A 15,497-nucleotide genomic window follows, 5' to 3' on the forward strand; every position below is an offset into this window, starting at 1 on the left:
CGAGCGCATTAAAGCTTTTTATTTGTCGGATGATGTCAGTCGCGTAATGCCTGGAATCAAAGATTGTATATCGGTGATAGAAAACGGAATTAAAATTCATAAACAAAAACGATTATTATTATTTAATGTTCATGAGTTATACAAAAAATTCACAGAAGCTTTTCCCGACGAGAAAGTTGGACAAACAAAATTTCAAAATCTCCGTCCACGCGAATGTATATCTGCCGGCAAGAGTGGTACTCATAATGTGTGTGTGTGTAAAATTCATCAAAATATTAAACTACAGTTGAACGGATTAAAAAATGAACTAAAAAAAAAGGGAACAATTTTATCAGAAACTTCGAATGATTTCATTAAAAGCTCTGTTTGCCAAGAATCAACATCATTGTGTTATTTTTCTGACTGTACTAAATGCCCAGGAGCTGATAACGTTATAAATAAATTGAAACTATTACTTGATAATCATGAAATTGATGAAATTACATACAGCCAATGGAAAAGTACCGACAGGTAAGGAAAACTTCTTTCACAAAAAATAACTTTATTAGACTTTTAATAATGAAATAATTAGATTTTGTCCATTTAAATTGTTCATTTTTTTTGTTGTTCGTTTTTTTTTTTTATTAATTACATTTAATTAAACTGCTTGAAATTTACAGGACTGAAATAGTTGAAGAGAAGAATAACAAAGAAGATTACTTTAATGATTTAAAACAAAAATGGCCTGAATTATTGAAACATGATTTTCTTGCAAGAGCTCAGGCATCATATTTTACCGAAAAGAAGGAATCCGTGGAGGATGGAGAATTCATTGTCTGTCTTGATTTTTCTGAAAATTATACTTTTTTTGTACAAGACGCAATCCAGTCTCATCATTGGGCTAACACTCAGGCTACAATTCACCCTTATGTAGTTTATTATAGAGAAAATGAAGAAATGAAACATGAAAACTACGTAATAATTTCTGAAAAAGTTAGCCACGACGCCAGTTCAGTTCATCTTTTCAATTTCAAATTGATTAAATTCTTAAAAAATAAGTTCGGAGCAGATAAGGTTAAAAAAATTTGCTATTTTTCGGACGGAGCTGCTTCTCAGTACAAAAATAAGTATAATTTTGCAAATTTAATAAACCATAAAGAAGATTTTAATGTTGACGCAGAATGGAACTTTTATGCTACATCTCACGGGAAAGGAGCATGTGATGGTTTGGCAGGAAGTGTCAAAAGACAAGCTTATCGTGCAAGTCTTCAGAGGGATAATGATAATCACATCACTAATGGGATTTCATTGTTTGAATGGGCTGAAAAATCATTTAAAAAAGTTAATTTTGGTTTCTGCTCTCAACAAGACCATGACGCTCATGAACAACAATATAAATCCCGGTATGAGCAATCTGTAACAATTAAAAATACACGACAGTATCATCATTATAAAGCTTTAGATGATACATCACTCGAGTGCAAACTTTTTTCCAAAGACATGAAAATCATTAGAAGTAAAGTCTTCAAAAAAAAATGATGCAATACCGATAGATTTGTGATTAAGTTATATCTTATTTATATATTTTCTTCGTTTATTGAATAATAAGAAAACTATTTTATTAATTAATTTTATGTCATGTGTTTTAATAAAATTATTCATAAAATAACATTATTTTTATTAAAAAAATAAAGTATTTCTTCTTATTTACAATTACTGAGTAGATTAAAAGGTAAGTGAATGACGCGCGGCAGCGCGCCGTACCGACAGCGCTCACCGCCCGTCATAAATAAATTTTTTTTGTTCAATCTATTCGCGAGCACTCAAATTTTCTTGCGGATTCTGTTACTTTGATGTTTAATGCATAATACCAAAAAAAAAAAATTTTGTTTTTTGAGGGAGAAGTCATTAAAATTTTCATTTGTTAACTAAAAAGTTAATTAACAATATGAAAATTAATAAATAATTTGAACTTTTATATATCATATTAAAGTACAACTATTGAACTATGAACCCTGAAAGTTTCATTAAAATATCTTTAATAGCTTTTTATTTATTGATTTTTTAATTAAAAGTCATAAAAATTTTCATTAAACAAAAACATGTTGTTAAAATAAAAATTTTCAAAAACTGTTTTAGGAATTAATTATTCATAGTAAATACTTCATGAAAAAATATTCATACCTAAATTTAATGATCAAGTGGTAAAGGGGGGGTCCACTTCACGTGATCTTGCTCAGTTACCGATGCAAAATAATCAGAAAAATAACTGCGTCGGTATCCGCGAGCCAATTGAATTTTTTTTTAAAAAGAGGGGAAATTTTCTCACCTGTGAGTGGCTCGCAGTTACCGATACGAAATAATAACAATAGTAATTGCGTCGGTATCTGCGATCCAATGACAATGTAATCAAAGTCACGAGAAAAATTTTGTATAATTTTCGGTGGCCTATAAAAATTATATGGAATTTTTCGGTGATAAACATTTTGACACTCGATGATTTTCTTTGACATCTTGGGTGCCCAAGTGTAATTAATTTACTTACGAAATAATAAAATAAAATAATTTTAATTTTTCAATCTACACTTAGAGAATTTTACGGTATTTTTCACGTAATATTTTATAGAAAAATTACTATACGTATTGTATAGCACGACGGCATTATAAAATTTGTAATTTTGACAAAGCAACATATTTAAATTTATTTTAAAAATTTCTACTGGCTACATCGCAATTTATTATACTGAATTAGAGTATTGAGTATAAAATGAAAGCAACAAATGAAAAAAAAATCGGTCTGTCAGTTGACCCTGCGGGCCAGCCCCAAAACTTCCCGCTGTTTTCGAGCTCAAGAACCTCGAAAACATTATTGTGAATACATTTTCGAGCTCGAAAATACATTTGTATGCTGTTGTTTTCGAAAAAAAAACGTTTTTCACCATTTTTTCTCCAACGATATCTCTCAAACGAATAAACCGATTGAGACGGTTGAGGTGGCAATCGACGCGTTTTATCAAATTCTAAAGCTGATCAAATTTTGAATTCGATTTATCGAGTCGTTTTTGAGATATTTCAGAAAAAATAAAAAAAATTTTTTTTTTAATTCTTTCGACAACGGTTTCTTTTGGACGAATAAACCGATTTTGATGGTTGAGGTGGCATTCGACGCGGCTTATAAAGCTCTAGAGCCCAGTTCATTTTGGAATCAATCCATCGAGCACATTAAAAGTTATCAAAAAAAAACATTTTTGCAAAAATTTTATTTTTGGAATATCTCTGAACGAGCCTTACCGATCAAGCTCAATTTTCTCACGGCTTCAAGATATTGACAATCCGCGTCGAATGACACCTTAAAGTTCAAAAGCGGTTCATCCGTTCAAAAGATACAGGTATTTACATACGTACGTACGTACGTACATACATACACTCGGATATGATCTTGAAATTAGTCAGAATAGCTTCCTAGGACCTCAAAACGTCGACATCTGATGGAAATTCGATTTTTGTAAATCGGACCGAAACCAATAACTTCCCGAATTTTTGAAAATTTACAATTTTCTTAGCGGGAAGTTAAAAATTCATAATTTTCAAAGAATATTTCGATATTTTCTGTCTGCTTCCACTAATAAACCGATTTTTCTCTTCCCGACCTCAAAAATTCAAGAATTTTATATCAATAAAGTTTCTATTCATTTATTTTAATAATTTAAATTTTTAAGAATTATGAAAATCTTAATTTTAAAATTACGGCTCTCTTTTTAGACCTAAGAAAAAATAATAAGAGACATTTTTTTTTTTTAATTAAATTTCCTAGGACTTTTGCTTAAAAAATTTTTTTCGACAACCAATATTTTTTCCGTAATGTCAAAAATTTGACACCAGTATTTATTATTGCTTGATTTTAAATTAAAGCAAAAATCTTGGCCCTATTTATGACACTGAAAGTAGCCGACGTCTAATTTTTGAATTTTTTTTTTAAACATGACATTTTAAAAAATTGCACCTATAGTTTTTTTAATTTTATATATGAGCAATTTTTTTTTTTTTAATTAAATTCTTGAAAAATACATTTGAAAATTTTTAACTGTCTGCTAACTTCAGGATCATATTTTTTTTTTAAATTTTTTATTCAAAGATAATTTGTATTTTTTAAAAATAGAAAGTGATATTTTGAATTAAATTTTTGATTTTTATTCTGCATTCATTAAAAAATTTTATAAAAATTTAATTTGGAAAAATTAACTAAGTGTAAGTGCAGTAGACATCCGACAATTTTTTAATTACATCTAAAAAAATTAAATAAGTAAAGTAATAAAATTTTTTAAAAATGCATCTACTAAATTTCGAATTGTCTAAATATGAATTTTTTTTTTTTATTTTGTAAACATTTTAATTTATTATTTCAAAGTTTAAAAAATTGTCAGATGTTCGCTAACTTTACTGTCATAAAAATTAATTATTACTCTTAAAATAAAATTACTTATATAAAATAATTAATTATATTAAAATCAAAACAAAAAGAGGATTTCGTTTTATTAATATTTTATTTTTCAAAAGACATAATTAAGTCTATGGTGCATTATCATTAATTTTAATTATTATTATTTAATTATTTACAAAAAATATATTAAACTTATTAAATAAGAAGTAAATTTTTAAAATATAATTTACTATTTTACTATTTACATGAAAAACTTAATATTTAATTTATGAAAATAATAAAACCTACAATAATATTTTACAATAAAAAATAACTGGATGATAAATAATTATGTACAAAAAATTATTGAAACTACAAAAGCTTACGTCTCTTAGCAGAACACAAAATACTGCCCATGTCGTAATTATTTTGACGCTTACGGCTGTGGTCCAGATCCGCTTCAGTTGAGGGTACAAGCTGGCAGGTACTTCCAATGGAATTATCCTGAACTTCTACATCAGGAGGTGAAGAAGTCGATGATCCATCTGATTCAGATTTTTTCTTCATCAGTCTATCACGATACTCGTGATAGCTGATTTTTCGTCGAGTCCTTGGCTTCTCGACTTCAGGGTTACCGGAAACGATTTCTGGATTCGATGAACTGGGGGTCGTCGCTATCCGATTCACTGCAGTCACTTTGACCGATGGATTTTTAAATAATCCCATCACCCGGTTTTTTATCCTGGGTGACATTTTATCTAAAACCGCTTTGAACTCCCGGTCCATCTTAATCAGTAAATCGAAGGTCACTTTGGTGTCGAGGAGCCAAAACCAAAGATTCCCGTCTATGACTTGGGGAATCTTCCACTGCGATGATTGGATGGTGAAATAAATACAGAATGACGCCACAACTGCCGGTTTATATTTCACGCACATTGACGTCATCTGTAAAGTGTAATTAGCCATCTGCAGGAAAATCTTGCATAATTCCTTGCAAGCTTTTATTCCCCCACAGAATTTCTTGATGTAATGATGAGGGTGACTAACCCCCATCTTGAATCCAAGTGTTCCCAGAAGAAGTTGCTCATTTGAAGTTAGTGCCTTGACCTTCTCCTGGTTCTCGGCAAAAGTAGTGTCCAGTTGGTGAACTTCGTATTTGTTGAGGCAGACATGAAGAGCGCTGATGACCGCCTGCGATTTTTGTGGCTCTTCTTCCACCTTTGCCGCCAGAAAAATCGCTGCCGTGGCAATTTCATACCGGTGAAACTTGGCTAATGAATGGTGAATAAAGAATCTGTGCATGTACACAATGGCAGTGTGCACACAGACTTCTGACAACTTTAGCCGCTTGCCCAAATCAGTTATAAGGTAAGCGGCTTGTTGATTGTGATCTAGCTCCTTCTCCGCGCTGATGCCATCCTTGGAACTAGGAGAGTTCTTCAACTCTTCTTTGTTAAAATACCACTTTTGAGCCATTTTTATTCACAATTTTTCACTGTTAATTTAACTTCACTGGAAACTTTCTTACTCTGCACTGGAACAGCTTAAGCACTTTGAAATAACACAATTTGGTTTTTTCCGTAACTTTTGAAATATTCTCAGATGAACTGTTGGGTATGAAGTTCGAGAATTAAGTGAGGAAATATTGACAAGACACTAAAATTTAAGGGATTTTATAACAAAAGAAATTGTCACAACAATGGGTATGAGGGGAATTAAAAAGTAATAGTTTGGGGCTGAAGAAATGTACCTGATGTAATTAGGGAAAGGTAATTAGACTTAGAACTCACAATATTATGGTCATTAAGGTCTGCATATTCACGTTTGAACGTAATTACTATTCCTGTGAAAGACCAAATGGCAAATAATTAAGTTTGTCATTATATATTTATGCCGAAATCTCAAATAATAGATTTAAAATTTCCTGAAAATTAAAGTATACGAAAATAAATTACCTGTGTACATTAAGAGGCAACAAAGAACATAATGACGGTAATCAGTAAATAGTATCATTTTGAATAGGTAGTCTTTCATTTACAATTCAAACGTAAATAATTATAAAATAAATATTAAAATTTATTGTCTATACAGGAAAAATTAATTTTTGGAATTAAAAAATTGTAATTTGAAAATTAAAAATTTATGATGTGTATTATAAAATTTATTTTTTATATTGACATCTAGGTTTCGGGTTTTAATTGTAACATCACCCGTGTAAAAAATTGCGGAATTTCGCCGGTAATTCACAGGTGATCAGCTGAATATCATGTGTAAGTGATATTTTGACAAAAATATGAATTTCAGATGATTTTCGGATGAATATCAAAAGATGATATGTAAAAAAAAGTTAGTAATAGATTGTAATGATTTTATTCTAAGTTGACACGTAAAATGGAAGATATTTTTTTTTAAATCAGCAGTAATAGTTCATCGGCTGTAGAGGAGGTCCCGTAAACATTTTGTTGGCACCGGGTAAATCCAACTGTATCTTATGTATTTTGGGCCAAGGATCATGTAAATTGGGTCCATCTTGTTCAAAAGTGGTGCAAACAATTGTTTATAACAATTTAATTGTTTAAATCAAAATAACTCCCGAACAGCTCGTTTGTTGGGGCAGTGTAGAAAAAAAAAAATGTTTAGAATAAAAAAATACACAAAAAAGGTATCATGTGTTTTTTTTGCATCTCAAATATTTCGCGAGATATAATAAAAAAACGAGCCAGCGCTCGGACCTCTCCCTCGCGCACTAGCGACTGCCTATGCGCGAGCTCTCTCTCCGCCAAATCACGTCAGATGCTGGATAGGCCGGAATTTTTCTAAGTTTTTTACATTAAAAATCATAGAAAAATAAAAAAAAAATCGATTAATTGTCGATATTACCAATCGACAGCATTTTTTCTGAAACGAATTTTTGTCGTATCGTCAAAAGACGTTTTTTCGTAGTATCGACATTTTTTCGATTTTTTGAACCCATTTCGGACTTTGAAAAGATCCATTTGTTTATAACATTTGTGAACAAAAAAAAAAACGTCTTTTGACGATACGACAAAAATTCGTTTCAGAAAAAATGCTGTCGATTGGTAATATCGACAATTAATCGATTTTTTTTTTATTTTTCTATGATTTTTGATGTAAAAAACTTAGAAAAATTCCGGCCTATCCAGCATCTGACGTGATTTGGCGGAGAGAGAGCTCGCGCATAGGCAGTCGCTAGTGCGCGAGGGAGAGGTCCGAGCGCCGGCTCGTTTTTTTACTATATCTCGCGAAATATTTGAGATGCAAAAAAAACACATGATACCTCTTTTGTGTATTCTTTTATTCTAAACATTTTTTTTCCCCTACACTGCCCCAACAAACCAGCCGTGAGGGAGTTATTTTGATTTAAACAATAAAATTGTTATAAACAATTGTTTGCACCACTTTTGAACAAGATGGACACAATTTTCGTGATCCTTGGCCCAAAATACATAAGATACAGTTGGATTTACCCGGTGCCAACAAAATGTTTACGGGACCTCCTCTTCAGCCGATGGACTATAATAGATAAATCATAAAGTACTCTCAGCGCTTTCGTTGTGGTGTGCAAAAAAAAATTTTTCTACGGTCTAGCTTCGTGAGTTTGGTGTTATTTAAAAATTTTCGCTTTAATAAATATAAATTTTTGTTGAAAAAAAATGTAGTTTTCAAAATCAAAAATTTAAAAAATAATTGAGTATATTTGAGGTAATATTAAATATTCCCGGTTCTAAATTATTGAATTATTTTGTTTTAGATAAAAAAAAATTTTTTTTTAATTTTTTAAAAATGATACTTAAGAATATGGCTGTTTGTTCCAAAACAAACTTTTTTCTGTCACACACATATCAACTCCTAACATGATTTATCCAATACAGGTAAAATTGAAGGGTGCAGTAATTTGGAAAAGAGCATTGATAATATTTTATAGTCATGAAATATCTCGATTTTAATTAGTTAAAATTAAGAATGGAGGGAGAAAATCAATATCGTCGTGATTGGTTCTTTTTAAGGAGTGATGGTAAACTTTACCTTTCTGGTAATTGGTTAAAATTTAGTGGAGGGGGTAGTCAAAGTTTATATATACGTCACACGGTCAGTAGCAGTTATTACGCTCGAAACGTTGCGCTGTACGCCTCGCAAGGTACATTCTTTATATATTCACGATCAAGTGTTTGACTTATCATGGACTGTAATTTCCAAAATTCAACGTACACAACTGTACACTCCTTCGAACTGGAGTACTTCGACGAACTTCTCTTTATCAACGATGCTGGGACAGTTAGTCCGATGTTCATAGAGTTTGCTTCAGGTTTCCACGTCAACGACGTTTGGAGCTTCAAAGTAGAGGTTAGCCACGACGAAGAAGATGAACACTGGATCACCTGAGGGATCCTTCCATTGAAATCGGAGCATTCTGAAATCAGCTTCGAGCTCGAATGCTGTGTGGTGGGTGAGGAAGGTAATCTACTGAGACTGCCTGCAAAAATACAACCTTTCCACGACTACGACAATTACGTATACCTCGGGAGTTTCTTCAAACGAAGTGACCCTGACTTATTGCGTCTACTGGTGGACGGAAATCTAATTTTACAGATAGAGCTGACTGTTCTTCTAGGCGACGATGCAGATAATTAGATACTCAGGTTCCCGAACTTTGAGTTGACAACGGCCCTTTTCAGGGCCACCAAATTTTTTACACGTAAAAACTAACTCAAGTCTTATACATACCTCAACTCATATCCTTTGACCAAAACTCTTTCAAAATTAATATTTATTTATTTAATGCCTAATAAAGATTATTAGTCTAAATCTTCCCTCCAATATTTTTCCCACATTAATGCCTACTTTTCAAATATTAAAAAACATTAAAAATTTCTATCATATATTTATGATACAATTTACAATTTTTTTTTCAAACCATTTCAATTATTTATGCGCATAAAATGCTAATTATTATTAATAAAAAAAGAAAAAAAAATCATATTTTTGTTTAAATAAAACTCTGACGTAACCCAGTTTTTTAATTTTCAGGCAAGAATAGAGCATATCTACGCTCGCGCTTAAGGCATGCAATATACACTGATGCAAAAAATTAAAGGAGCAGAAAAACTTTATAAATTTTTTAGTGATTTTTGGAAGGCTGTAACTTGGTGAAAAAAAATCGTATCGAAAATTAAAAAAAAGCATTTTATAGCTTGAAATCTTTAGTTTAGGTGAATTTTTTTCAAAATTTTTTAAAAGCTCTGATTATTGCGCAAACATGAGAAATACCGCGAGCCAAAAAATTTCTAAATTTTTTTTTTTCCGAAGAGCCCACGGACCGCGGAAAAATTCTTTCATTTAAACGAATGCATACATCGTTTAGCAAATTTATTCAGCTTCAATTTGGTTTTTTTTTTAACCTCGTAGGACGATTTGTCGCAGAGATTTCAGCCTTCAAACAGAAAATGATCCTTTTGGCTTTGATCTTCGATATTTCAGGTACCAATGATCGCACAGAAAGTTGAAGGGCGGCGTTGAAAACTTGAATAAATTCCCTACAAGACCCTGTCATCATTTTTTGAAAAAAAAAATTTTTTTTATTTTTAACATCCATTAGAAGAAAGTACAAAAAAATGACTTTTTTTGGTTTTTTAGTAAATCAACCGCTACTCTGCAAATATCGATAAAAAAAATAATGTTGCCAGGGACTTTTTTAGCTTAATGTACCCCCAAGACCCCTGTAAATTTTTAAATTGATCTATCGAACCGTTTTTTGGGAATCATCGATCAAAGTTTAGCTAAACAATTAAAGGAGCAAGTTTTGTTCCTTTAATTGTGTAATCATAATCAAAATGAAAAAATTTTTTTTTTTCGACTCTTCTCAAATTTTTGCGTTGGTAACTCAGCAAATGCAAGGAAATGACAAAAAAAATGAAAAATTTTCAAAAAATGTCAAAAAAAATCGAAGAAAAAAAAAAAAATTGAAACTTGTTTTTTGTGTTCTAAATTTTTTTTTTGACATTTTTTGGAAATTTTTCATTTTTTTTGTCATTTCCTTGCATTTGCTGAGTTACCAACGCAAAAATTTGAGAAGAGTCGAAAAAAAAAAATTTTTTCATTTTGATTATGATTACACAATTAAAGGAACAAAACTTGCTCCTTTAATTGTTTAGCTAAACTTTGATCGATGATTCCCAAAAAACGGTTCGATAGATCAATTTAAAAATTTACAGGGGTTTTGGGGGTACATTAAGCTAAAAAATCGGTCTGTCAGTTGACCCTGCGGGCCAGCCCCAAAACTTCCCGCTGTTTTCGAGCTCGCTGAGCTCAAAAACATTATTGTGAATATATTTTCGAGCTCTTCGAGCTCGCAAATACTTTTGTATGCCATTGTTTTGTAAAAAACCATTTTTTAGCATTTCTATCTTCCACGATATCTCGCGAACGAATTAACCGATTTTGATGGTTGAGGTGGCAATCGACGCGTTTTATCAAGTTCTAAAGCTGGTCGAATTTTGAAATTGATTTATTCAGCCGTTTTTGAGAAATTTCAAAAAAACCAAGGAAAAAATTTTTTTTGAATTCTTTCGTCAACGGTTTCTCTTGAACGAATGAACCGATTTTGATGGTTGAGGTGGCATTCGACGCGGCTTATAGAGTTTTAGAGCTGATTAGATTTTGAAATCAATCCATCAAGCAAATTGGAAGTTATCCAAATAAAACATTTTTGAAAAAATTTTATTTTTGAAATATCTCTGAACGCACCCTACCGATTAAGTTCAAATTTTTACGGCCTCAAGACATTAACAAGCCGCGTCGAATGACACCTCAACGATCAAAATCGGTTCATCCGTTTAAGAGTTATGAATATTTACATACATACATACGTACGTACGTACACACATACATACACTCGGACATCATCGTGAAATTAGTCAGGATAGCTTCCTAGAACCTCAAAACGTCCAAATTTGATAGAAATTCGGTTTTTGCAAATCGGACCGAAACCAATAACTTCCCGAATTTTTGAAAATTTTCAATTTTCTTAGCGGGAAGTTAAAAAGTCCCTGGCAACATTATTTTTTTTATCGATATTTGCAGAGTAGCGGTTGATTTACTAAAAAACCAAAAAAAGTCATTTTTTTGTACTTTCTTCTAATGGATGTTAAAAATAAAAAAAATTTTTTTTTTCAAAAAATGATGAGAGGGTCTTGTACGGAATTTATTCAAGTTTTCAACGCCGCCCTTCACCTTTCTGTGCGATCATTGGTACCTGAAATATCGAAGATCAAAGCCAAAAGGATCATTTTCTGTTTGAAGGCTGATATCTCTGCGACAAATCGTCCTACGAGGTTAAAAAAAAAACCAAATTGAAGCTGAATAAATTTGCTAAACGATGTATGCATTCGTTTAGTTGAAAGAATTTTTCCGCGGTCCGTGGGCTCTTCGGAAAAAAAAAAAAAATTTAGAAATTTTTTGGCTCGCGGTATTTCTCATGTTTGCGCAATAATCGGAGCTTTTAAAAAATTTTGAAAAAAATTCACCTAAACTAAAGATTTCAAGCTATAAAATGCTTTTTTTAAATTTTCGATACGATTTTTTTTCACCAAGTTACAGCCTTCCAAAAATCACTAAAAAATTTATAAAATTTTTCTGCTCCTTTAATTTTTTGCATTAGTGTATAATTTTATTATATTTCGTTTTCTTATGTCGTTGAGTCAATTAAAAATAGGGGAGCCTGGGGCACGAAGGCCCCCCTCAAAAATTAGGTATAAAAAATTTGTTTTTTACTTTCCGTCGAGTTATGACCTCTATAATGTTTTTATCGTATTTTAGGCGAATATGTGATATGTTGGGCAAAATGGATCACTCGAAAAAAAAAATCTGGGCGTCGGTTGGCCCTGCGGGCCAGCCCCAAAACTTTCCGCTGTTCTCGAGCTCAAGGAGCTTGAAAACATCACTGTGAATATATTTTCGAGCTCTTCGAGCTCGAAAATGCTGTTACATGCTGTGACGTTATTTTTTTGGACGAGGCTTGGATTGAGTTGACGTCACAAGCACCAACTGATTTTGGGTCATAACCGAGCATGGTAACTCAAGATTCAGAATTTAGCTACAGTAAATTGCGATTTTTATACAGTTTTTTGGTGATCGAGTTATAGTTAAGAATAAAATATGGAGTAACGTTTGGCTACAGAAAATTTATATGGGAAATTTATTATGGGGTATGGGTGGAGATTAGAGTATGGTAAAAGATAAAGTTTGAGTTTTGGAATTTTCAGTTTTTGGTTTATTGAGTATGTGGAAAAGTCGGAGCAACCGTGGAATGGGGCTCAAGTAATTGCCACCCGGTTGTATCTGATGTCAGGATGCTTGCCTGACCCTATGAGACTTTCATGTGGAGTGCAGAGGTCTGGCTGAAATGCTAGCGCTCCAAAATAGGGACTATGGACTAGGTGTAAGAGATCAGTTTTTGTTATTATGATTGGCAGGACTCAGCGATGGTTTAGTGACCACTATCGCTGTGGAAGCCGCTATTTCTGGTCATTTTTGGAGTATTGGGTTTTGTTGGTAGGCCTCAGTGGACAGCTTTGACCAGTGTGCTGCTGAGGGTAACCGTTGGTCACTTAAATTTAAGAATTTTTGTCTGCGATCTCACCGAAGCCAAGTCCAGGAGAGCGCACACATTGGGATATCCATACTCAATATCGAGTTGGAGTTATGGAGTAAAGTATAGAGAGTCGGTATAAATGGCGATGATGTTTTTAGTTTGGGGAGTACAGTAGGGGAATTCGACTCTGGTCGCTCGAAGCGAGCAGACGTGTTCAGGAGTGAGGCTTCAGAAAGCTACAGGTTGGAGTAATCGTTACAGAAGTATTGCTTTAAACAGTGTGAGACGTTACTTGATATTTTATTCATCAGTAATCAGGTATGAGATAATTATTATAAACAATTAATCGAGTTTGAGTTAGAATCTTGAGGTATTATGCTACGGTTTTAGTTAAAGAAAAGATATAAGATTTGTGAAAAGTATGAGAAAGTAGTTACAGTTTTGAGTCAGGTTCGCGATCTAATGTTAATATTATTTTTATAAAATAATTATAGGGAATATGTTAGTCAGTAAGTTAATTATTGCCTAATGAACGTCAAAAATGAGATCCAGGTACGTTAGTCGTACGATTTTTGCTACAGCAAGTATGCTAGAGTAACAAATTTAAGATTATGGTTCCCGTTCACCGAGTACTATTTGAGTATCGGTTGGCTCCAGTTATTTAATTATTTTAATTAATTTAGTTATAAGGTTTTGACGCGCATCATTTAGATGCCAAGTTGCCGTCCGGATTTACCGGATCGTTGTATTTTTCGGATTCAGTATTTTGTTATAGAGAGTAAGGTTATTTGTATTATGTTCTAGTATTTGATTTATTTTATTGTTAAATAAAAATTGCAAATCATTTAATAATTTACACGAGTTTGGGATGATTTAACCCGGACCACTCCCTCTCTCCATAAACCTATACACACTGAGCGACACCACGGCATACCGTAACTCTGTTTTTAGTGCTCCAGTCTCTGTCTTGTTTTGCTATTAAGTTTGAGCATTTTAGTTTAAGTTTTGAATTTTATTTCTGCGTGGTTTTGGTGATAATTCCACAGATCAAAAATTATCCACCTCATTTATGCGTGGTTTATGAAATAATTCCACAGATCAAAAATTATTAAAAATTTTCGTAATTTACTGGTTTGGTGATTCCAGTGATAAAAATTACCTGGCGCCCTATTAGTATCGAGACTGGAGGCTAAGGACAGAGAACGAAGTTGTAACGCAAAGATTAGCGTATAATTTTTGCGTTATAATGCAATCATTTTATTATGAGCCTTTTAAGCTCTAACAAGTTACGTTTTATGCTAGAGTTTGAAATGTTACGAATTGAAATTCATTAATGAAGAAGCGGCTTTTAAATTTTTATTATCGATTATGTTTTCTGAAATAAATGTATTGAGGCAGAAATCAATGTCAGTGATCAAAATCGTGATTTGAATAAGTTTTGACTTAGGTCAGAGCAATAATAGATAGAATATCCGAGAAAAACATTAACGACTGGGTTTTTTCAATTTTTTTCTGACGATATCTTTAAAACTAAGGAACAAGTTATATGACATTATCTGATAATCGAAAGAGACTATAAAGAGAAAGAGTTGGTATGATTTCAGACACATTTTAGCACATTTTATTTTGATTTATCCGGAAAAAATAATATTTTATGTTATTTTTTTAACTTTTCAGCGCCTATATCTTTTGAACTAATCAACCGATTTTGACGTTTGAGGTGGCAATCGGCGCGTTTTCTTGAACTCTACAGCCGATTAAATTTTGAAATTGATCGGATGAGTCACTTCAAAGATAATCGAAAAAAAACGTTTTTTACCATTTCTTTCACCATCGATATCTCTCGAACAAATTGACCGATTGAGATGGTTAAGGTGGCATTCGACGCGGCTCACAAAGTTCTAAAGCTGATTAGATTTTGAAATTAATCGTTTAAGTCGTTTCTGAAAAATCACTAAAAAACTAAAAAAAAAAAATTTTTTTTTTCATTAATTCGCCAATATCTTCGAGTCTACTTAATCAAATGATCTGAAATTTTCAGGAAAGTTGCGGGCCAACAAGCTCTTTCGATTGCCACTTCAACCATCCAAATCGATTCATTAGTTAAAAAGTTACAAAGAGTTTACACACACACACACACACACACACACACACACACACACACACACACACACACACACACACACACACACACACACACACACACACACACACACACTCACACACACACACACACATACATACATACACTCGGATATCATTCTGAAAATAGTCAGAATAGCTTCCTAGGACCTCAAAACGTCGACACCTGATGAAAACTCGACTTTCGAAAATCGGGGTGAAAACAATAACTTCCCAATTTTTCGAAAATCGTTGATTTTCTGAGCGGGAAGTTAAAAAATTGTAACGAAAAAAATATTTTTTTTTTTATTTTCCGTCAAGTTAAATATTTTGTTACAATTTTTTTTTTTTAATGGACCATTTTAC

General features: G+C 32.3%; 1 protein-coding gene across 1 annotated transcript; it reads right to left on the reverse strand.

The window, feature by feature from the left end:
• Window positions 1-4,771: 4,771 nt before the first annotated feature.
• On the reverse strand, window positions 4,772-5,875 carry LOC130670024 (cyclin-T-like). Its single transcript, XM_057473197.1, has one exon. The coding sequence runs from the start codon at window positions 5,873-5,875 to the stop codon at window positions 4,772-4,774; it is 1,104 nt and encodes a 367-aa protein (XP_057329180.1).
• Between the last annotated feature and the right edge of the window lie 9,622 nt (window positions 5,876-15,497).

This window comes from Microplitis mediator, chromosome 6 (assembly GCF_029852145.1).
Source record: "Microplitis mediator isolate UGA2020A chromosome 6, iyMicMedi2.1, whole genome shotgun sequence".
Classification (NCBI taxonomy): Eukaryota; Metazoa; Arthropoda; class Insecta; order Hymenoptera; family Braconidae; genus Microplitis; species Microplitis mediator.

What these genes read in the sequence shown, in the direction of transcription:
- LOC130670024 (XM_057473197.1), bottom strand. Translation starts at nt 5,875, where the DNA reads ATGGCTCAAAAGTGGTATTTTAACAAAGAAGAGTTGAAGAACTCTCCT.